The sequence below is a fragment of the Leguminivora glycinivorella genome, chromosome Z (assembly GCF_023078275.1).
Source record: "Leguminivora glycinivorella isolate SPB_JAAS2020 chromosome Z, LegGlyc_1.1, whole genome shotgun sequence".
In the NCBI taxonomy this organism is placed as follows: domain Eukaryota; kingdom Metazoa; phylum Arthropoda; class Insecta; order Lepidoptera; family Tortricidae; genus Leguminivora; species Leguminivora glycinivorella.
The window spans coordinates 9,807,229-9,832,846 of record NC_062998.1 but is presented as its reverse complement, the minus strand read 5'-3'; the positions used below and the strand labels follow the sequence as shown (position 1 = coordinate 9,832,846).

At 39.7% G+C, this 25,618-nt stretch overlaps 1 protein-coding gene across 3 annotated transcripts in view; it reads left to right on the top strand.

Annotated features, from left to right (window-relative positions):
* The first annotated feature begins 1,434 nt into the window (after positions 1-1,434).
* LOC125240835 (hormone receptor 4) overlaps positions 1,435-25,618 on the top strand; it is a 62,426-nt gene continuing 38,242 nt past the window's right edge. The window contains exon 1 of one of the 3 annotated variants that reach the window (XM_048148970.1): positions 1,435-1,625. In XM_048148970.1, the coding sequence (XP_048004927.1) occupies positions 1,574-1,625 (52 nt within the window). In that variant the 5' untranslated portion in view covers positions 1,435-1,573. The remainder of the gene's footprint in view (positions 1,626-25,618) is intronic. The other 2 variants (XM_048148973.1, XM_048148971.1) reach the window with 2 other exon arrangements.

Below are 25,618 nucleotides of genomic sequence, written 5' to 3'. Positions count from 1 at the left end.
TAGCTTGGGAGGGTCTGCGTTTGGTGGCCGGTTAGGCGAGGTGGCTCAGAGCTCGTGACCTAATTTCGCAGCTGGTGGTTTCAGCAGCGACGTCGGGCGCCGCGGGGGGAGCGGGGCGCGCGGGCGGCGGGCGCGTGTCAATGCCGTTCGTTGACTCGGGCCAGCGGCGTCGGCGCGGCCTCCGGCTTACATAACCACCGACAACGAGCGGCGCTCGCCCACCGCAGCGCCGTGTCGTGTGTGCCGCTGCCGACCCGTGCTACTCATAACATCACGTACCTACTATAACTACCATGAATTTCCGACGGAAAATTGCGAAATTCATTCCACAATACATTATAATCTAGTGTTCTACTCTATAGAGTCTTACACATTCATCCAACTGATAAAACTTTAGAGTTTATAATCACCATAATAACGTTTTATATTTATGGTAAAACTTTCACTGATCCTGACCTCATTTCTATGGATTCTTCCATGAGATTCAATCCACATCTGCCCAATATGTGGCTGCGGTGTCGCTTAATAAACTTTTTACAAAAAATGAAACATGTATGTTGTTTTAGGAACACATAATTTTATGTTAAAGAAGGGCTAGCATAAAATCGTACTTGTTGCTTTGAATTTTGGCATGTTTAAACCAAGTATAATACTTACAACGTAAAATCTAGATTGTTCTTAAGCACAGACTACATTATTATAACCAAATCCTCAAACGGTTACTGACTCTAATCTGTAGTAAACATTAAAACTATACTAAATTGTATCGTGTTTGATTAAAAAATATAGCACTGACAGGAAAAAAATAGATTTGTTAGCATTTTCTCTCTCTCTTTAATCAAAGAAGGTGCTACGAGCTACGATTACGCTACGACGGCAAAGGTCGATCAAACTTTTCTATTTCTCAGAAAAAGGAAAGGCAGCCTTTGTAAACGGCCATTAACTTAGTTTACTATTTACAACCGTAGTAAATAGACTAACGCGAGACCTATCTGAATAAGCTGTAACCTCGTAAAAAATCTATAAACAAAAATACATCATGATAGAGCGCTACACTCGCTATAATGAGACCCTGCTATGCTTGTCAGGGTCGTTCCTAACTAGTGCAGCAATGTTCGTTTATAAATTGAATGAAATCCGCCCTGCAATCTAGGTAAGGTCACCTCGCCTTCCCGTCAAATTGCCACCAGAGCATCAACGTTGACGGAAAGCTAGCAAGTAGCCATCGTGAATGCAAATATCTAGTGGCGATGCTTGAATGGGTGCTCCTGTGCTTGGATGGTGTCGGAGGGCGGGCGGCGCTCAGAGCCGAAAGTGAAAGATGCGCAGTCGCGGGGTGAAGGGGAGGGGTCGCCACGAGCGGAGCCGCGGCTCGCAGCTAGCGAGCAGAGTGCACTGCCGCAGCCTCACGCAAGCCAAACAAAACTTTAGTTAGTAACCTACTTCCGTACGAGCGCCGTGAGCGCGATACCCGCTCCGCTCGCGCCGCTCCGCTAATAGCTTTAGTACTACTGTGACCGTTTCAGTGTAACGTATAATTTGTTTATGAACTCTTTGGCGCCTGTTTGGTTGAATGGACACACATGTGACCCGTGGACAAGAACTTTTTGCCAAAATGTTTTACGGTGAGAACTGTTACGATGTATTGTTTACTATTGTCCCGCTTTTGTTTTTTTTCTGTTGTTGTATACACGTTGGCATGCACTTTACAGTTGTCGTTCATTCATTGTATTATCAGACGTCCACGCACACACCGCACTAGCAAAGCGTTTTTTATTTTATTTTTATGCGAAAGTTGTACAAAAATTATGTTTGTGCCAAAAGTCAGTCTTCTATTTTATGAACTCCCTACCTTCTCGTTGTCATTATTTATTTGATTATTTTTTTCACCAATTGGCATACATAGATGTATTTATTTCATGAATGTTACCTGAAAATACAGTAATAACTTAAACTTTAAAAGTGATGTAAGTAGTATTCAAACATAAACGGTACTACATAATATTCTAAATAAGATCAATTTTAACATTTACCCATTGTACCGCCATTTTCAAACTTTTATAAATTTTATAAGTTTCATATACCGTGACGGTCCAGTCGGCCATCTTGGTTTTTGCGTTGCAGTGTCGCCATCTAGTAGTTGTTTAGATTTTTTCTGATACAAAGCTATTGCTCGCAATTCATTCGCTCGTGTAGAATCGAAATCTAGAAATTCCTTCTGTCATATGTGTGATTTTCCATGTTTTTTAAACTTTATAGGTTTTTTAAGGGTGTTTTGTACTTTACTCTTTGTCTTGCCTCGTCAAGTGTGTCTATTTAGTTAGATCGGGGAATCAGTTTATTTTATTTGGTACCCACTTCTTACCTTGATGAATGCGTTATAACTAATTTATAAGAACGTTTCTGTTATCAAATTTAAGTAAATGTTTTCAAAAATAGTAATACGTTATATAGTCAGTAATACGTTAGACTTATATTGACCGGGATATAGACCGTGATTACCTTTTTGATTTTTGTCGAGTTCCCACCCCGGCTATATCCCGGTCAATATAAGTCTAATGAAAATAACCGTGAATCATTCAAAACTCTTACAGTAATACGTTACTTACGTTAGTCAGGAGAGGTCTGCTATTCCTTATATTTCAATACAATAAGGGACAGCGGGGCAAATCTCGACGGGGACAAATATAACTGGTCCATTTTTTCCATGTATTACAATGTTTGCATTATTAAATAGAATGTCCACCGGCTATATATGGTAGGTGTGTTCAGTGGATACATGTAGAACTCGACATCATAGTGTAATAATGGAAAAAATGGATTAGTTAAAATTGTCCCCCAGTAGAGATTTGCCCCGCTGTACTTACGTTATTGAATAAAATAACTCATGTAAAGACTTTGTTTTGATACTCGTCACAATACTTTTTAATTGGACAAAGAAACAAACATTTAAATGTTGAAGTACCTAAGTATCAACATCAACTTGAAAGTTGTTTACATCTTCCATACATGGCATTAATACGATTCCAGAACCTTGCTTCCAGAACCGACCAAATTGTATATACCTTAAGCCGTAATTTTCTATAATAACCTTTGCACTGTATGTAGGTCATGTAGTGCCGAGCATTCATCACATTGATACCTACACAAAAGCCTCATAATACAGGCCTTCGTCGACTAGTTAGTCTCGAGAATGACCTATTATTTAACTCCCAAACATGAATAGTTTAAATATTGAAAAGCTCGGTACAGTACAATCTCGATAATCCGGCACTGTTGCTGACACGAACGTGCCGGATTTGTGGAAAATTCGGATTACTGGAAATTAAAGCCATTCTCCGTATATTTTTATATTGTTTTATGTATGTGGTATAAAAGACTACTAAAATAATAAGTTCAAAAAACATTCGACCATTATCTGATTTTAGCATCTTTTACGCTGAAGTCAGACTGATAATTTACGCATAGATGGTAAACTTGCACTTGAAATTATCAGTTGCAGCTCTATTTTAGTGCCGGATTACTGACGTTTCGGACCGCCGAAGTGCCGGATTATCGAGATTGTACTGTACTATAATGTATAATACTCACTCATATCTACTCTAGGTACTCTATCATACTCATAATGTGATTCTAAATATGACATATTTAGAATCACATCTGGTAATTATTCGTCAGGCCATGACATGAAGTACTTGTGGCGTTTACGCTCCGAGCACCCGTACTAAATATTAATTGAACCGTGCTATTCAATAAAATAGGTATATCTTACGGAAGTTTAAAGTCTATAGTAATACATCATCCTCCTTGCGTTATCCCGGCATTTGCCACGGCTCATGGGAGCCTGGGGTCCGCTTTGACAACTAATCCCAAGATTTGTCGTAGGCACTAGTTTTACGAAAGCGACTGCCACCTGACCTTCCAACCCGAAGGGTAACTAGGCCTTATTGGAATTAGTCCGGTTTCCTCACGATGTTTTCCTTCACCGAAAAGCGACTGGCAAATATCAAATGACATTTCGCACATAAGTTCAGAAAAACTCATTGGTACGAGCCGGATTCGAACCCACGACCTCCGGATCGAAAGTCGCACGCTCTTACCGCTAGGCCACCAGCGCTTCTATAGTAATACATTATTCATAAAAAAACCGGCCAAGAGCGTGTCGGGCCACGCTCAGTGTAGGGTTCCGTAGTTTTCCGTATTTTTCTCAAAAACTACTGAACCTATTAAGTTCAAAACAATTTTCCTAGAAATTCTTTATAAAGTTCTACTTTTGTGATTTTTTTCATATTTTTTAAACATATGGTTCAAAAGTTAGAGGGGGGGACGCACTTTTTTTTCCTTTGGAAGCGATTATTTCCGAAAATATTAATATTATCAAAAAATGATCTTAGTAAACCCTTATTCATTTTTAAATACCTATCCAACAATATATCACACGTTGGGGTTGGAATGAAAAAAAATATCAGCCCCCACTTTACATGTAGGGGGGTACCCTAATAAAACATTTTTTTCCATTTTTTATTTTTGCACTTTGTTTGCGTGATTGATATACATATTGGTACCAAATTTCAGCTTTCTAGTGCTAACGGTTACTGAGATTATCCGCGGACGGACGGACGGACGGACGGATGGACGGACAGACAGACAGACATGGCGAAACTATAAGGGTTCCTAGTTGACTACGGAACCCTAAAAAATAAAGGACATAATAAAACCTATTAATCCCATTATACCAACATGGAAAATGCTTTAATGATTTTTTATGTCTTACCTATTTTTATTTCGTTTCGTTTTAAAAATAATTGTCACTCAACCTTGATAAAACCATTACTGTTTTTAAAACACAGCATCGCCTTTCATGAATACTAAAACACATGAACGAATGACGCTCGCGGTGGACACGCGCATTGTGTTTCATATAATTTTTAAACTGTAATATCGGTAATCAGTTAGTCAAATATGAGCCTTAACCCTCCGAGTTAACGTGATCCTGAAGTATCTTACGTTTCACGAAAACGTGCACACTTGGCAGGCGTGTGGGCTCTCGTATCTAGGTCGGTTCAGTGACCCATATGTTTACCTAACGATTGTGCGCGCCATAGCCTCGCGGCTTATCATTATCACCGTTCGCATTTTCGTTTGGGTTATCTACCGGGCAACCTGTCTCCCTCGAGCGATAACCGACGGCAACGCAATCTGCAACCAATGCACTTCGCCGTACGGCTCGGTTTCCTGCGGCAGAAAATCACCGAAAATGGTTTTGATATCGCCGATAATGTATGCGTTTGGCGTTTGTAGGTAAATTAGTCTATTATTCGCTTAATTAATCAGTTTGGATGATTTAATATGTACTGTTTATCAGTGAAACGGAATTATAGACCTAGTCAGAATGCAACACAACTGAAACAAAGACCTTTTGAAATAACTTTTGGAAGTTATAAGAGCGCTGTTGCGTCCCGGTGTTTGCATATGTACTTATGCATAGATATAAAATGAATAACTGCTGCCAAAATTGACATTGAAACTTTCATGCAACTTTCTCCTGGCATCCTAATGACGTTAAATGCCGGCCAAGATTGATGCTCTCATGGATTAGATCGCGCTGACAGCCACTCGCCATACAAATGAAGTATCGCGGGCACTAACCGCCTACAAATCATTACAATATGAATCTACCGCATCTAGAGATAAAGATTACTATATATTTGCATGCGAACTTGACAGGAGTGTCTGAACACATCATGTGCCAAGGTTGGTGAAAGTTGATGACGTCACTTTTTCCAACGGGCTAGTTTTTGGCGGACTGTTTAGAAAAGTTATTAGATGTTTATGTATTGGAGAGAACGGGATTTATCCGAATCAGTGTTTTCCTCGTATAGAAAATGAATGTGCTTGCGAACTAGACTTTCCACAAGTAAATATGTTACGAGATACACAACTACTTAACATCAAAGATTTACGTAGGTACTTACTTATTTGAGCAATGTTTACATCACATATTTAATGTTTGATTACCTGTATCACACTCATCAGATCGACGCTAGTACGTGTTGTACAGTAACGTAAACAAATTGCACAACACGATAATTCATATAACCTCTGAAGTGGTTACAGCACACAGGATTAGCTTTCGACAACAATGCGCACAAGCGTGGATTCTTAATTAGTAACCCAAGTTTGCCTTCAAACGTTTGAATCGACCATCGCCCTTCATTTTTGTTAGCGCCTTCCACACTTCGCCTACGAAGGTGAACGCATGGGCCGTCAGACCGTCACTGAGTTCATCGCAGTCATCACAATTACGGCGTTAGTTTGTGCGAGGAGGATAGATTGATTATGTAGTACACTGTTCATAGTTTAGTCTAGCGCGCGGTATGGGCTTAAGGTCGCTTGGACAAAACGTAGATGCGTCAACGAACCCTACAAGGTGACAGCGCCAGCAATGTGACTAGTTACATCTGTGGCGCTGACAGTAATAAAACTCGTGTGACCAATTCTTTATTCAGTTTAACACATCTTTTAGGTAAAATTTTAAAAACGATTAGGTACACAATGCGAAGTACCACTGTAAGCTCAAATAAGTAGGTATGACAATGAAGGTATTTCATTAAATCTTAAGTTTACATACCAGTACTTACGCTGTTTAAACCACCCATATATTATCAGTCACGACACCTCATATCCTTAAAAATATGTGAAATTTATATAAAAATATCAACATTTATAATGCTAGCAAAACCACGTTTAGAAAACGTTCTTATCTCCCGCTGCCACTGTAAGTTATGCAACTAGAGATGCAATTGCGTCGATAACATTTCTGCGAAATAATAAGCAGATCACGCATCCGCTTTATACATAATCACTAATAATGCTTCAATGTAAATTCATCGGATTCTTATGAGGACGCCTTCAAAATGTAACAAAGGTTACAAAGTATCGGCCTATAATATAACAATTTCATTCACTTTTCTCCCTCTACAACCAAATACTGCAACATTACTTAACTTTCATACTCCTCTCATAAACGTTGGAAGATTTGTTCAATGCCTATTTCTTGGCAGGATGCACTAAAATTTTCCAGTGGCCTCAAGCTGTGACACACGGAATATTTCATATAAAATCTTGTGATAGAATGGGTACTACATGTCACTTGTACCATATAATTCTAATTTTAATATACTTACTTCAGGATATGAATCTGACAGTTTAAAAATCAACGTTTCTTTGTATAAAAACTCACTTATGACGCTCCGATACATATTTTTCGACATCTGTCAAACTGAATGCTTAAGTAGCCTCTTTCTTTCCCGCACTCTTTCGTTCTTACTACATAATAACATGTCATTAAATAATACAATTAGTATAATTTATCATGCAAACAACAAAAGCCAGCAGGTTTTGTATTAAAACTAGAAATGAAAAGTTGGTCCATTTCATTGTCCCAATATGATCACAGAAGTGAGGCCTACTATATTTATATTTACGTATGCAGTATATTGTTCTAAGATGAAGAGTTATTTTGTTAGTCGATAGAATCTTATCAACTGTTTATTCCTTTGTTATCGCATAGACGATGAATGTCCTTAGAAAGTGTATTACTAGCTTCAAGGAATTAATGTATATACGTCAAACAATAGTGCATATTAAAGGCGCATATTTTTATTTAAACTTTTTCGCACATCAACATACAAAACAGACCTACGTGGTATTTCTCTGCCAGTCAAAAACATAAATATGTACATTGTACATAGTATAATAACTACATATAATAAGTGATGCAGAGACAAAAGCCCTATTTTTTCGACAGTATGTTAACTGAACACTTTCAATTGCAATATTCTATTAATTTACATTAATTGACTGAAAATATTTAGACTTAAGTATATTTTGTTACGTATTTACAGTCCTTAAAGTATAAATTTGATTGTTTACTGACGTATTTAAAAATTATTAATTTTCTAATACTGTGTAACGTCTATCCGAACATTGCTTCCTACGATACGATACCAACCTGTCAGTATCAAACGTGTCTAAACAAATTGACTAAATCTAAACAATTTTGACTAAACAAATCCGTAACGCTGTGAAATTTTAGAAGCATTGTTCGAATTGAGCTGTAATTTGAATTCAGTGCTATCAATATCAAGATTATGAAGTGCGTCACCCTCATACATAATACTCACACATCCGAAACAGCGCACACACTTGCGTGATACATTGGTATAAAATGTTGTCAGAGCTGAATGGCCGTGAGATGAAGAGATCGAATAGGCTTTCCACTTTAATATCGCACTTCAGTTTGTAGGTGTTGTTTATTTACATTTTGTTGTTACTTATAAGTCTTACAACTCGTCAGTATAGTGGCTGGTGCTGGTACTTCACAAATTACAATACGCGCCAAATGGGGCATTTTATAAACATAGCTTTTCTAAACAGAATAATTCAAAAACGAAATATAACATTTTCTAATAAAATTTTCTCTAGGGCCGATCTTTATACAATTAACGCATATGCGCGACTGCCGGCGTAGTCGAAGTGACAATCGCTGAGGCTGCATAGCGCTCGAAACGCTGTCTGGTTCTGTCGCGCTACTAGAGAAGAGCGATAGGAAGAGCTAACTATTTAGGAAGCGTAAGCGATTGTCACGTTGGCTACGTACCCTGTTTAGGATCTTATCTTATCTTAAATCTGCGGGGGCCCTTACGGATACACTTCGACCCATCGGGATCTTTTGTGCAATTACCCCCTACGATCCTAAGATCCTTCAGCTATTCAGGAGCTTCTCGACCATCTCCACGTATCGGATGATGAGGCTCATGGGTAGCTCTCTGAAGTCCTTCGGTGCCAGGTAGCCTGTTCCAAAGTTCTTCATTCTTTGTCTGGCGAGGGCGTGACATTCACACATTAAATGTTTGACGGTCTCTTCCTCTTCGCCACACATGCGACAATCATTGTTGTCCGCGTGTCCCATCTTGGCCAAAATTCCTTTGACCCCGTAATGGCCTGTGAACACCCCCGTTATAATTTGGAGTTGTCTTTTGCCTAGCTTCCTTAGCTTTTTGCTCCATCCAGAGTCTACCCTCTGCATAAAGAGCTTTGAATGCTTCAGACCAACCAGGGCATCCCTCTCTTTTTGGAGACTAGCCTTTGTTTGGTCTTTCATAGCCGTTCTGATGGTTCCTTGTGAAAGGCCCACATAAGGTTCCGGACCTATGAAGTTGTCTTCAGATCCGGCCTTGGCAAGTTCATCAGCGTTTTCATTGCCAATGAAGCCTTCGTGCCCCGGTATCCATACCAGTTGCACCTTGTTTTGCCTTCCCAGCTTGTTAAGAGCTTGGATGCCGTTTAATACCAGTCTAGAGGTAACTCTGGGCGATGTGAAGGCTTTGAGTGCCGCTTGACTGTCGCTGAGTATATAGATAGTCTTACCTTGGATTTGTCTAACTATATTTTCATGTACACAGGCAATTATTGCATATGTCTCGGCTTGGAAGACCGTGGCATAATTGCCCATGCTGATACTACCACTGTAGTCATTTGCATAAATGCCTGCGCCCGTACCAGATGCCATCTTGGACCCGTCTGTATACCAGATGATGGTGTTGTCATCAGGGGTGGGTGTCTCCAGACCCTCCTTCCATTCGGCTCTAGTATGGACTTTGGTTTTGAAGTTTTTGTAGAGGATGAATTTCGGTTGCATTTTGTCGCAGCCCATACTCATCAGCCTTCCCATAGAATTGTTGTATTCCATGCTTGTGTGTTTAGTCTTCGGCATGCTATCGCTCCAGAGGCCTGTTAAAGCCAGCCGGTGTAGCGATTTCAGTGCCTCAGACTGTATCACTAAATGTAGCGGCGGGAGATCTAATAGTACCTCCAATGCTGCTGTTGGCGTCGTTCTGAACGCACCCGTTATAGCCATGCATGCTGTCCTTTGTACCTTCATGAGGACATCCTTGCATGTGCTCAGTAATGTCCTTGGCCACCAGGCCAGGCTTCCGTACAGGATTATAGGTCTCACCATCATGGTGTAGATCCACCTTAGTACCTTTGGGTTTAAACCCCATGTTTTGCCGTAAGCTGACCTGCACATTCCAAACACTCTATAAGTGCCTTGGCTATGGTCAGTTCGACGTGTCTTTTCCAGACCCTGTTTAGGATAATAACTACACATAGATATACTGACATTCGATGACGAACTCACGCGCAGCAGCCGCAGCGGCAGTGTGGCATTAAATGACAATTTTATAACTATGTCATCATTGACCCTAATTTTAGACAACCGCCAGCCGAGCTTGTACTAGCTAAAGTAATGTCTTGTTATAACTGTAAAGATAACTATATGAAGTTAAATGCATAACATATTTTGGAATAACGTGCATCATTGAATGATTTACCGCACTGGGCTAGGCCTGTATCGCGGAAGAACAGATACTTACTCACATATTTATACGTCAGATATTTTTGTATATTGACCCGTATTGATATTAACACTAGGAAATCTAAAAAAAAATGTTATTAGGTATTTTTCATTATTTCGTAAGATACATATAAAATCATTTTAACTTATAAATATTACGGCTTATCTGAATTGTCAATTTCGAAATAGTTCTCAGAAATAGAAGTTAAGTGAGTTTAAGATCTTATGACGATATGCCTTGCGGTTAGCGGCCTAAGGTTTTCAAGGATCGGATACTAATACCTATAGCTGACGATACTAACAGGATGTAGTAGGCGCAATCACCTACAAAGTCATCGTGACAATGTTAGCGCTTGATACGTTGTTACGACTTATTAGAATTTAGTCATATGAGTATTCTTCTCGGAGTCCCAGAACTTCTAGAAACTACCGATTTGTTTTGGGAATTGGAATCGCCTATCACTTATTAATACAATGTTGTACATGAGTACATATGGAACCATGAGGTTACGAGAGTAAAACATTTATTGTATTTAAATAAGTATGTATTTTGTTTATAATAATAATAATAAAATCTTTTATTTCGGACAAACAAGGTATCCATAGAAAGTTAGTAAACATTTATATAGGTACCTAGTCGATCCTCTTGAAATGTACCTACATACACCGTGTTTTTTTTGTTTTCCGTTAAATTAGACACGTTGTTAGGTTCCTTATCAGGAACCACCCTGTATATCACTTTTAGTTAAATTCGCTAAAAAAAATTTTTTCATCGTTTTCATACATAATAAATGAATTAATCAGTGTGAGAGACCCTTAAGGATAACATTCAAGTTAGTGTCAAGTGATTGACGGCACATGTCACAACAAATAACTTTAGGAATTGGTAAAGGCTGTCACACACGATAACCGTAAAAGTTAAGACGCTTGTTTCTTAGAGAAATTAATTGTATTTGATCTAAAGAACCTTCCCTTAAAGTTAACGGAATTCAATAAAAACAGGTTGTATATGTTTTCTGACTTTTAAAGTATATTTTAAAAATAAAATGACAGTTGGTTAAGCTACTTAGTTCACGGCAAAAACAAGTTTAAGCCCTTTGTTTTCAATGTCAGCTTGCTCTAGGTAAAATATAGTCAGCTTAGTTCAAATTCACAAATAACAAACACAGCTCAAATCAAAGTAGAATAACTACGAGATATATTCGCCTATTTGAACGTTATTGTATTTATACAAAATAGTTTGAAAAAAGAACACATTTTTACTTTCAGCCAGTCATGAGAATAGCATTCGATTTGCATTCATACATTCGAACATCTTTAAAGTATAAACATAGTCAGTGATCGGACCCTTAGCGTCATTACTAACAACATCAGATTAATTATTCCGAAAAGTCACACAAATGACGCCCGATTCATGAAGATACTACAACAAATAAACGTAAATTTACCCTACAACCTTTATACCGCTTAATCAAAACCATTTTGTTCTTACATGCATTAATTGGAATGAAATTAGTATCACAGCTAGACATGCGCGCCGCTCGGAAAAAATCGGGCGGCGGCGCGCCACGAAAAAATCATCGGCGGCGGCGTAACGCCGGCGGCGTGAGATTTTTTTTTTCAACATTTTAAATATCACTTTCATGGGGTTAAATATTAATGAAACTCTTATTTATAGGTAGCATATTATGCAACCGTTTTTTAAGACACTGGGTAAAAAAAGTGAGAGGCATGGGTACCAGCAGCAGTGTCCCTTAATATATATAGCATTCGTGGATCTTAACAAAGCTTTCGATACGGTCAGTAGAGAGGGTCTCTAAGATGTTCTCGTCCGTATTCGGTGTCCACCAACTCTATTGTCATTGATACGTACGTTCCACGAGAATATGAAAGGTACCGTCATGTTCGATGGGGAGACGTCGGCGGCTTTTGATATAAGGCGCGGCGTAAGACAAGGTTGCGTTCTATTTTCTTTTCGGCACTCCTCAGGGCAGCTTTTGATGAATGCGATGTCGGAGTCCGTCTGCACACCAGAAAGGATGGGAAGTTATTCAACATCAACCTCCTAAAGTCAACTAGGAAGGGGTATGATGTATTAGTCCGTGAACTGCTGTATGCTGATGACGCTGCACTTGTCGCAAACTCGGAAGAAGAGCTACAAGAGTTGGTTAACAGGTTTGGTCGTGCATGCAGAGCTTTTTCAATGAGCGTGAACACCAAGAAAACTGTAATAATGGTCCAGGGCACCGATGTACACCAGCAATCACACAACAACAAACTACTGCAACAATAAGGAAATAGATACCCACATTGGAAAGGCCGCAACAACTTTTGGAAAACTCTCTAAGCGAGTTTGGGCTAGTAACAAGCTTATCATTTCCTCCAAGGTTCACGTTTACAAAGCCTGCGTCCTTAGTTGCGTTATTTCACATGCGTTGCCTTCGAACCATAATAGGAGTAACTTGGAAGGATCGGGTTACCGGAAGCTGTTCTTTCAAGGACCCAATGCAACAGCACAACGGCTATGCTAAAACAGAGACGACTTTGTTGGCTGGGACACGTTCACAGAATGGACTCTGACAGATTGCCTCGCGAAGTCATGCTCGGACAGATTTCCGAAGCCAAGAGACCGGTTGGGCGACCCTTTCTCCGTTTCAAGGACTCCTGCAATCGTGACATGAATGGCTTCAATATTCTATCTTGTAGCTGGGAGGAGCGTGCGGAAATGAGACCGGAGTGGAGTCGTAGCTTGAGGGAGGGTATGATAAATTATGACGAGCTTTGGCTGGACCAACTCCAGAAAAAGCGTCTCCGTAGAGCTGCTGGACCACTCCAGGAGTCAAGTACATTTGTGATCGATGCGGCAGAAAATGCCGATCCGCCATTGGCTTGTACAGCCATCATAACCGATGTAGGCTGTAGACTGTCTACTCAGAATACCTTTTTACTTGGTCGCTGCAAGTGCTGCAACTACCATCTGGAAAGGTGCTGTGGCCAATGATGATGACTCCCAGTTCTTATACTAGATAACTAGAAGTAGAAACTGTTCAGAAGACCTTCTGCAAGTTTTCCTTGCACTTTTACCCTTGCCCAAACCCGATGACTCACTGGCTCATTCCTCAAAAGAGAAAATGAACTTTCCTTGCTCTCTGTTGGTCGCTTTGTCTTCTTTTCAATATTGCCTAGGTTCAACCTAGCAAATAAGCGTTGATAAGGGATGTCCGCTTGCTGGTTTGAAAACAGTTTTAAGTACCTTGAAGACCACCAGCTCAATATCACCCGGCAGTACGGTCTTCGCTATGGTCGAGGCGCTGGAGACCTCTTTGTCTACCTTACTTGTCGTTGCGCCACAGCTATAGAGAGCACTGGCTGTTAGCCTGGATATCACAAAGGCCTTTTATAAGGGTTTGGCGTAAGGCTCTTCTCTTTAAACTGACCTCGTACTGTCTTCCTAAAGGGTTGTGCACATTGGTTTCTGCTTCCTGTTTAGGCGAATCATTTCAGTCGTCACTGTCGGAATAAGTATGCTTGAACTATAAGGTCATAAACGTTGGCGTATCCTAAGGATCTACAGTACTGTTTACCTTGTTCTTTCTGCAATTCAATGATTTATTGTCTGCTAACAATATTCACTGCTATACAGATGATAACACTACCGATAGCCGTTATACAGGTAGTGCAAAAATGCCTCCCCTGAGTAGTTGTCGGAGTATAGGATGCAACCTTGTGTTTGAGATCGAGACGTTTTTGGTCTCAGAATTGGGTAATCTTAACCTAGCCTAGTTCAAACAAAGTATAGTTAGTGCGTTTTCTACTAAGAAAACACCATTTGTCACGGCGCCAAGTTTCAGGGCATCCCTTTTACCATCTCTAACCAAAAGTATAGATACTTCGTGCTGATATTAAGAACCATATCCAGTTTCGAAGTCATGTGAAACATGAAGCTGAATTGGGTTCTAACGATTGAACAGGGCCAAACTATACCGGGTCAGCGTCAGCGACTTTTGTTATATAAAGCGCAACTTTGACCTTAATATTGAGTACTGTCCCCATCTCTGGTCTGGCGCTCCGCAATACCAGCTCCTTCCGCTTGACACCATCCAACGGCGGCGGGCAGTTCGGTTTGTCAGCAAATTTATTGACGGCTTAGATTATCGCCGTTGGAATGTGTAGAACATTCAAAGAGAGCGTTTATATACAATGGGGATATTAGGAAGAGCTTTTTGTATACTACCGTCTCAAATTGTTACCCACAGCACTCGCCATTTTTGACCTCTCATAAGCAACGGTTAATTGCATAAAATACTATAATGAAACTAAAGGGACACGGGGTACGCGCGTTTCATTCGTTTGTTTATATTCAATGGATTTTAATAGTATTCATCTCGTATGGTTCTCTATTTCGGCGCGAAATTCTAACTATCGGCGGCGGCGGCGGCGCGCTGGCTCCTTTCAGCGGCGGCGCGCCGCGGCGGCGCGCATGTCTAATCACAGCGAACGTGTAGCATAGCGCGTAACAAAGGGGAGTCCATGACTCGAGCATTGTCGGCTCAAAGGTCCCGTGGCAAGGCCGGCGCGGCGCCCGCGTCCCGCGTGGGAAACGGGCCCACGTAACACCGCAGCGTGCGTAGCCGAATGCACAAACGCTCACGAAACGAAATGCTCGTAGATATCTATCTCTATCGCTCTTGCGTATTGGCACGACAAAGCCAGACTACCTTTCGCGGCATTTCGTTTTCGTTTCTCGTCGTAGAAATGTCATTCGGCTACGGGGCCTGTTGAGACGGTGATCCGCTTAAAAACGTATTTATTCCCTTTAGACTTTGTATATCACTCATTTAAAATGCGAACATATTACATACGTACATGCATACAATCACGCCTGTATTCCATAAAGGGAAGGCACAGCCCATCAAACTACTCAAGTTTCAGTGCCACTCTTGGCAAAGGGGAAGTTGAAAGAAAACGAAATGTGACATTGCAGTGCAGGTTGCCAAACCTCTCGCTTACGCCATAATTTAACCCATATCCCACAGTCGACTTCGACAACACCCACGGGAAGAAAGGGAGTGGTGAAATTCTTAACCCGTCACCACACGGGGGAGAACATATTAACTCGAAAAAAAGCGTTAAATGAAATATAACGCGAAAGAATCGGAAAAATCTCATTAAAAGTATAATTTTTTCAATTCATTTATTAGTAAGGGCACTGTCTAGCAAGCCCGGAAGAGTTAATGAAATAAAACAGTATTCATGAGCTACGTGTGCGCAGATTTTCCTTACAATAATAATGGCACCCGCGCGCTTCCGCCGACGCCATCTAGCGGATTACTAATGTCCGACCGAAATAGTTTAATAAAACACGGTGCTTTAAAACTATGATCTTCCAGACCAACAGGTTATAATAATTCAAAATATTCGTATCAAAACCCATATTGTTGGTTACGGTCGCTTTTCATTCGAAAACATAATATGTACCTGATGTTAAATAAAAAAATATTCTATTCTATTCCATTATATTGTCCCAAGCTGCAGAACTACTTACACTAATTCTAGTATCAAAAAACAAATTGGCAAAAAGATACCTCAAGGGGTCAACGACCTGCAAATCAAACCTAACAGCGAAGACATTCTTATGGAAAGTGAGCACATCTATTCTATATATAGATAGTGACCTTTCGCTTGGATGCGTCAGCCAAAGCAACGTGATGTAATGGCATTACCCACACAGCCATAGCTAGTTACACCGTTATGTGTGTGTGTGTGTGTGTATGTGATCGAAAGTGAAAGCTGAGGTCTCAATGGGGTCTGACCGGTGTGGGGCAGTGCAGCGCGCAGTCAATGTCGATATCGATAATCAATGTCTTTCCGTAGTAATCCGTTCGACTATTGGTAAATCGGGACTTCCTTGTGACGACTGATCTGATCCACCAATCCATTTGTCACCTTTGATCGACATTTTTTTATAGTGCTCTGTGAAATGTCACAATCATTTTGGCGTCGACACTTTCTTCTTGAAAAAGCAATATATACACTCAGGTTTGTAGGAAATATCAGAGTTCAATTGAAACGCTCCACGCCATCTAGTGGTAAACTTTGGTACTAACAATTGCACTTTAGTTACGAAGCTCTTTATTCCTAACTTGCTCAAAAACATAAAAGGTGGTTGGTCTTTGTTCCATTTCTTTGATACCTCTCTGACATTTGAACTTTAACCGTTTGTAATAATAATAACTAAGTTGATAGCGTCAATTAAACTAGATTAGTAGTAACAATCTTAGGTATTTCCGGTAATTTCTGACAAACCTTTAAAAATACGCTTTTAAATGTACAGTGAAAGAATTGATTCCCTTTTAAATCCGATCTTTATTATTTACAATACCGATAGTAACATTGCATCGATTCATTCCATCACCCACCGTGCCCATAAAAGTGGTCATAACAACAAATTATACCACGCCACTTTCCCCCTCGGCTCTAGCCCACGTGCGCGGTCCTACGGGAGGTCCCGTTACCGCTCGCGCGCACGGGGTAACGGGACCGCGCGTGCGCCTCGGTACCGTTACCCCGTCTACGGCGCCCGCGCCGCCTAGACCCACTCTCGCTTTCCGTACCGAGGAACCTCTCTTGTTCGGGCTACGTCATGCCATGTAGACTTACAAGTTTGCTTTGTGTCTGTTTGAGTTGTGCTAAGAAAAATATTGCTACTGTTCGTGGTGTTGTTTAGACAACATTAATGACTGACCCGTCAGGTTTTTGATTTCTGTTGTCTTAGTTTTTATGGAGCTAAACAATCAACACCAGCGTTATTCATCTCTTATTTGTAAAATAGACAGCAGCAAGATAAATCTATTCAAACGCAGTTATTATAATCTGTAGATTACTCATTTACATCAGAGTCCCCACAAATGTGATTAACATATGCTCAAACTCGATAAGAGCGGTCGTTACTCGCAAAAGCGAAACTTTTTTCTGTTTAAATTAAAGTAATTATTTATCCCGCTCGGACAAAAGATATAATCGCAGGCGCAAGAAACTTTTAAAACCTTGACCACGGGTGACTGACATTAAAATCGCACGCTGCTTTCACGGCCCAATCAGGTGCCGTTGTATAACTGAACCGACTTTCCATTTCTTTACCAAGCTCTTTGCGAGGTAGAAAATGAAAATAATACTACTTCCTTTACATGTATTTGCATATAATTTTTATATTACATCGGTGGCAAACTAGCGCACGGCTCGTCTGATGGTAAGCAGTCGCTGTAGTTCTTGAAACTTCAGAGGTGTTACATACATTCGCGGAAACATGCATGTTAATTTGTACAACCTCGTCTTAATGAAAGGATAGAGTTGATTATTCAATCACGTATGTAAATAATTACAGCGTCATCAATTCAAAATTTACGATAATTCTTCAATAATTAAAAGGAAGTATTTAAAGCTTACAAATTACAATTTCGAAACGTCGCGAACTCGGCTCATGTTAAGGTCGTCGATGTGTGGCAATTTTCTCATTTCGAAGAGAAGCTAAACCTTGACCTACGAATAAAAATTTCATTTCGTCACTCACGCGGCGCTACAAACCGTGATGCCATTTATAAAGCGCGGTCGCTTATAAACAAGTGTGACTAACCCTCTTCAATTCATCGTATGTCGCCTGCCAGACTCATTTTCCTTAATAAAAACAATCTTAGTGGGCATTCTCGGGTAGCAGTTCCGTTGCGCGGCGTAAAGTAGTTTTAAATTTGACCTAAATTACTGACAGATGGGTAGGTATAGATGTGTGCGCGTGAGTTGTTCTCGCGCGGCTCGCGAGATGGCGCTGGGTCCTGCGCGCGAGGCCCTCGTGTGCGCTTGTTGCGCCACGGAGCTCGCTTTACGCAACCAGGCCGTTCACCCCGGAAGGTGTTTTCCTCGCAGTTTCTTTAGCAGTGTGTTACTGTGGTGATCGCGTGACTCGCTAGCGTGTGGAGTGGGTACTAGAATTAATGCATCTTGCGGCCGGATCTCAGCCACTCAGAGCTGCACAAACCCAATTCCTTTATCGCACGAGCGAAATATGTTGAAGATGCGCTAATGTTTGCTTTTAGTTGCAAGCGCAGTGCGCGCTGCAGTAATGGTAGCTGTTTACTTGAAGCCGAATCGTTCTCAGACTGCTTAAGCGTTACGGCTGCTGCTCACGCGTCATGCAGACATTTTAAACGCGTGGAATGTCTCCACGAAACAGTTTATTTTCGTTCGCGTTTTCGCAGCGTCATTAAGTTGCGTGGTGTCATTAACAGCTGAGTGACCGACTTATTTGTATTTCCTGCAAACACTCAATTAGTCATTGAGGCCATTAAGTTTTAAAACTTCTACAGGTTTTGCTTTTAAAGACAGGTGGTTATGAAGATAAGGGCAAAATTAAACAGAACTGATTATAAAAATACTGGCCTTTATTTTATACAAAAGTATTTATTTTTCCTAACTCTAGTTAGTAGTCTAGTACTTGTACCTGTATATAGTTTATCTACTACTAAGTCACCTCTTTCCATGTTTGCTTGCAAGTCTTGCAACACTATCCCTGAAATAGACGGGAACCGTAAACAGGGGAACAAAAATATAATATTTTCCGTTCACTCCGGCTTCGTAACGCATATTCGTAGCTAGGTTAACGTGCATGTGGAAATTCGTTTTAGTATTTTGGTCTCGTGGAAATTTCATAACTCATGTAACCGAGAGTTGAGGTTTAAACAATGCGTTTTATATGCATAATGTGGGTTACGATCTCTGCTGAAACTTATTAAACTGTTGGGAACCAGGAATAGTTTTGACTCAGAACAATTTATGGATAGTTCTGAAGGCATATGGCATATACATACTAGATAAATAAATAAACAAATGTTATAGGACATCCTTATCCTTACACAGATTGACTGAGCCCCACGGTAAGCTCAAGAAGGCTTGTGATGTGGGAGATGTCTTACTACTCGTAAAATGAAAACTTTCGACATTTCGAGTTTTGCAAAATGACTTTAGTCGGACTCTCCTAAAACACCTTAGAAAAGTGTTCCTTATATTAAAAATAGTCGCGACACATTTAGTTACACCAACTCTAGCTATTGTTTGTTGTTGTACAGAGAATGAATACACGGTGTAACATGAGGAAATCGAAAGATTTTTCTACGCATTCCTGAGGGCAAGATAAAGATAAAATGTTATATGACGTCAAACAGATTTCGCCAAAAATATTTTTTTTGTGTATTTTTTTTCATTTTATTGGATATATTTTCACGTAAAAAGTAAAAGTTATCCCTAAAACAAACTTAAAAAAAAAAAAAAAATTTTTCCAAAAAAAATACTATTTTGCAATGAGTCACTTAGTTACTTTTTGATATCATAGGATAGTTAGATTATGTCCGATAACGGTATCATCGCCATCAAAACAGCGTTTTGTTCTGAGAAATATTAAGTAATTTTTATTTTTTTGAATGCTTATAACTCTGAAAGTAGGCGAAAACCAAAAAAGTTTATATGACATTTTATATGCATTGCAGCCAAACTGTTCACGTTCAGTTACGCGTCTGTCAAAAACATGTGTTCTAAGGGTATCCAATACCTTTTCATTGGCATCAACATTTACGTAACCACTTTCATCGTTCCGATGTTGCGGAGTCTACTCAGTGCAAAAGAAACCTAGTCTGTTTAGCTTAAAGTTTAATCCTGATTGGTATGGACAATTATGAGTTTGCAAGTGTTGGATGTATATGGTGTAATTTTTAAAGAGGTGACCATAAAGCTGATACACAACCCAAAAAATATCTTTAGTAAACTATATTTTTCTAAGTTATGTATAACCAATCGAACGACGCTGCAATAGTAAAAAACCGGCCAAGAGCGTGTCGGGCCACGCTCGTGTAGGGTTCCGTAGTTTTCCGTATTTTTCTCAAAAACTACTGTACTGAACCTATCAGGTTCAAAACAATTTTCCTAGAAAGTCTTTATAAAGTTCTACTTTTGTGATTTTTTTCATATTTTTTAAACATATGGTTCAAAAGTTAGAGGGGGGGACACACTTTTTTTTCCTTTAGGAGCGATTATTTCCGAAAATATTAATATTATAAAAAAACGATTTTAGTAAACCCTTATTCATTTTTAAATACCTATCTAACAGTATATCACACGTTGGGGTTGAAATGAAAAAAACATCAGTCCCCACTTTACATGTAGGGGGGGTACCCTAATAAAACATTTTTTTCCATTTTTTATTTTTGCACTTTGTTGGCGTGACTGATATACATATTGGTACCCAAAATTTCAGCTTTGTAATGCTAACGGTTACTGAGATTATCCGAGGACGGACGGACAGACAGACAGACATGGCGAAACTATAAGGGTTCCTAGTTGACTACGGAACCCTAAAAATCGCCCGATCAACCCGCCTCACCCCGCGCAGGACGTCACCCTGTGTGGCGGTGTGTGCACATGGCCGTTTAGGCTACTGAAAAAGCATGCAACTTTTTAAAATTTAATAGAATTTATTTTTCTACATAGCCAGTAAATATTTCCGGTTTTAAAAATGACACCCTGTATTGATATAACCAATGACATTGCTGCGTCGTGGCGCCTTACGTAAAGATGCGACGGCCCCCTTACGAAAGCGAACGCGTGTCAAGCTAACGGCAAAAGATGCAACTGACTATGCTAACTAGATATCAAATATTCATAAGGAAAATCACAATTATCTGGTTTTCTTTGGTCTTTGTCGTATGAGAAAAAAAGGTCCAATATAATTTGTATAACTGCAGGCATTGTGTCGAAATAGTACATTAAGTACTATACAATTGCGGAAGAAAGGAAATTCGAAAAGAGTGGCGACAAACATGTTTTAAATCGAAATGAGTTACGAATTTCCGCTTCGCACGTGTATCGTACGAAGTTTTTCAGTAAATATGGCCCTATGAAGTTTCGACGGTGCGGGAAAAAAAAGTATTATTCTACTTCCTTCAAAACGTAAAAAAAAGCTTACCTACAATATAATCATACTTGCCACTGATGAGACTGCGTCGCCTTGAAACAGTTTAATGTCAGTACACTGCGCCGATATTCCGCTTTTAATGTGAGTAGACGTGTAACAATAAATCAATTAACCCAATTTGCTGATATTTGACAAGCCGATAAAAATCTTTTATCCCTTTCCAACGTATTGGTACGATGGAAAGGGATAGAAGGAAAGGGAAAAAAATATTACCGGCTTATTAGCTTTAGTAAAATGAATAAGGGGGTTATCTCTACCTGTCAGTGACATTACAACCTCCTTTAGGTGCGACGCGACGCGCTGATTTTTATCTACCTAAGACGTCAAGTACCACTGATTTTTATGATAGCACCCATCTATAAATAATCCTAACTCTCAAAAAAACGAGCTTTAATAAAAAAAAATATACATCAAATTGTGCAAAAAATATGTTCCATAAAATAATTGTAGGTATGGAGAACTGTACTTAACCCTCTTATCGCTTGCTGATGCGGATGCACGCGCGGTTGAAATAAGTATGTACGGTCAACTAATTAGAATCCTAGGCCACTCTAGAACCCTGTCTTATTGATACCGTGCTGTATTTGCTATCGAATTCCTTCTGAAGTTTACTGTGAAAAGGTTCTACAGTAGCCTAGGATTCAAATTGTTTGACCGTACTATTTTTCCTCATACACCCGCGTGTGAGCTACCGAACGTTCTCTACCAAAAAGTAAGAACGTACTAAGTAGGAAAGATTTTGATGTTAAATCGACCAATTACCAAACAAATTGTGTTTGGCCCGCAAAACTATTATACGGATTCGTCGCCCATTTCACCCCCAAATATTACAAGAAAAAAAGTTGAAGATGTTCAAAATGTTGTAAAAGTTCTAGGAAAGATATAAATAAAAGTAATCCTTTATTGAATAAATAAGGAAAAAAAAATACAAAAAAAATCCACAGCACAGGTTTCGTCAAATATAGTATCTATGTCATGTCCAGTAGGTTATTAACATACATAAAAAAAAGGAACACAACATACTGGACCACCCTGGTCTAGGTCTGGGTGTTGGGTCTAGGAAATATCCGAGAAATATCAAAAGAAGTAATGCAAATTCCATTCTGGTACGAGGTCTCCAAAATTATATCATGTCAAATTCATTTGAAAGTTTCGTAAATTAAAAAAACTGTTTGTCGAAACATCAAGAATTACAGGTAAAGTTGAGTGTGTTAGAAGTTGAACAGTTAGTGTATTCTTTAAAGATTACATAACCTTTACTACAAGTGCTAATAAATTAAAACATCTTTAATACAGCCGTCCCGGATAAGCAAGGGCAAAGAACTTTTACATAACCGCGTTACGTGCCGGTGAGAGGCAATGTCAGCCTTTGTAACCGCTATCATTATGGCGAGTAAGCAGATTTTGGTATACAACGCCTTTTGTTTCTAAAAAACACAATAGTGTCTATGTAACAAACGGAATTCGGATTATAAGAACATAGCGGCCAATATTTCAAAATTGGTTAAGGTGCGAAACCTGCGAATCTAGCCGTTTCTATTTCACATTAATATTTGAGTATGAACGAGATGCATTTGCTATTGACGTGATGAGTAAAAACCTAATCCGTCCTTAAATTAGTCGACAGAAATTATAACTTGGGACTAGCTAGGACCCTCTACAGTTGTTTGCAGTATATTTGATTAAGAGATATTGCCGACTTCCGAAGTACTTATAGGTTTACTTGTTTTTGTACGTAGCTTAAAATAAAAGAAGTATTTATTCATGCGTAAACATACACATTTTTAAAAACATCCCATTTTAAAAATGAACCAAACCAATGATCTATAAACGTAGCTAGAGTCTACGAAGTCTACGCGCGTAGCGGCTACGAAAACCACCCGATTATGTTATAAAAGTTCGCTCGCGAGAGTGTGTTCCCAACGGTTGCAGCAAACGCAGCAATCTCGTTCGGATCAAGGTTCCACTAACTAATATCTCAAATTGGTCTTTTGTTTCGTCGCACGGTGTAGTTGCGGTGTACTCGTATGTGCCAAAAAGAGGTCAATGAACAGCCTCGACGTTTCTACACATAGAAATGTACGCCGTAAAGTCATTAATCACATCGACTTGCTCGATAAATTAGGATACTATCCGTTGAGGATTAAAGTTCAAAATGACGGTTAGCCTTTACCACTAGAAGGCCCTCTATCTCGCGGTTTGTACTACGTGTTGCGTATCTACAGTTGTCGTAGGTTGCTCTTCGGCAGCGATGCAAATTGGACCTAATCGTGGAGTTCGTATTAGTTAATTTTGCTCGATGGAGGCTTGCCGGTTGAGGCTTGTTGGGCCGAACGGGACGGTTGGCAGTGACGGTCGAAATGTTATTTTGTTTATCGTTTGCGCGCGTTCTTGACAGCGAAAAAGTGAAAACGGCTGTGGTGGTTGGTTGTGAAATTAGGCGCGCGCGCCGGGCCCGCGTCACGAGCGCTGCACCGGTTATATAACATGTGTGCTGCGACCATTTGTAGCATTAGATACGTACCACACTTAAATTAGGATTTCGATACCGGCCCTATTACAACGTTCAACTAGTTTACATACATCAATAAAATAAATTGAACTAACTAAAACAAGTAATATACCTCGGGTAAAGATTATGTTATTTAACTAAATAAACAAATCAAATATATACACAGCAGCAACCTCAGTAGAGAAGATGATACGCTGTTCTAAATATGCTTGAACCTTGTCACAGACAACGTACATCCCATAACGTATTGATCGTTTCATGAAACACGTAGCTCCTCGCTGAAAATGCATGCACATTTTCTAGAATCTCTTGACATATTCTAAAAGTCAGTCCTGATTGCAAAAGCGATTCCTGAGCGCAAGTCCTTTATTTAAAATAGAAGTAAATAAAGCATTGTTATCAAATATTAATAGATTCCTTTCAAGGAAAATATATTTCTGACTTTCACAATATTAAAAGCATACTCATGCAAATTGCAAAGTAATTGAAATGTGCCTAATTGCCTATGGTACTGGCGCTTAAGAAGGATCAGTTGTTAACCTTTCCTACCTTCATAATTTCATACTTTTGTCGTTGTAAATGAGCTTATATTAGGTATGTTCATTAGTACCATAAATAAAATCTATCTGCCGTCCCGCTTTCTCACACAAATTGATTTAGGGACGATACGACGATGTTGTTACTTTTTAAACTCTGCTCTTTTTTACCGGGCTGTAAAAGAAAAATAATTATAGGCGATCTTATTCGCCGATACCTTTTAGGCGCAAATCATATGGGGAGTTGGGGACCCTGACTATACGCCAACTGCAACGCGGCATGCAGTTCTCATTCTATTTACAGTTGGGTTGCAGTAAATCTATATCAACCCTTAGGTCTAAATACATACTTTACAGATAATTATAACTCGTGAACCGTTAGCCACAGAATATGTCCTGATATTTCATTAAATAGTTGATCTATAAACGTCCGACTGATTGGCACAGGGTTCCTCTCAAGCATGAGAGGGCTCGGGCTACAGTAGCAAATTGCGGTCTTCACATACACCTTTGAATTTCTTCGATGTATGCAGGGTACGTAGTTATTTATATGCACAAATCCTCACGATAATATCGTTATTCTAGCTGTCTCTATTGCTCTTCCGTATTGGCGCGACAGAGACTGCGATTCGATCGGCATCTATTAGCGTCAACGATTGTCATTCGGCTAGGCCGACTGGTGGCGGCTGGTTTCCTTCACCGGCAGCGTTATGTCCACTCGGCTACCATTATTTCATTAGCGTTTCCAAAATCAGTTATCATTTACGTGTCGTTAGTCAAAATACCTGAACTAATATTCAATGCTTGTTAGTCTGAATGATATAGGTACAATTACACATAGTTTCTGGCTTTTGGCAACGCGGTTCGGCTAATTGTTAGTCACATCGCGGATGCCAATGACATCGAACTATTGTGCATTGTGGCATTCAATGAAAGCCTATTACGCTTTCCGAAAGCAAGGGCCCGTAGGCAAGTGCCCAGTCGATGACGCTCTGAAGCGTATCCTAGTCATCTCTCTTACCATTAAGTACAACCTAAGAGGAACGAGTATATGTATAGAGAATTACTGTCACACAATTGGCCCATAGTTAATTTTGTAGTCACAGTTCATTTACTGTCCTTTACTGCAAATT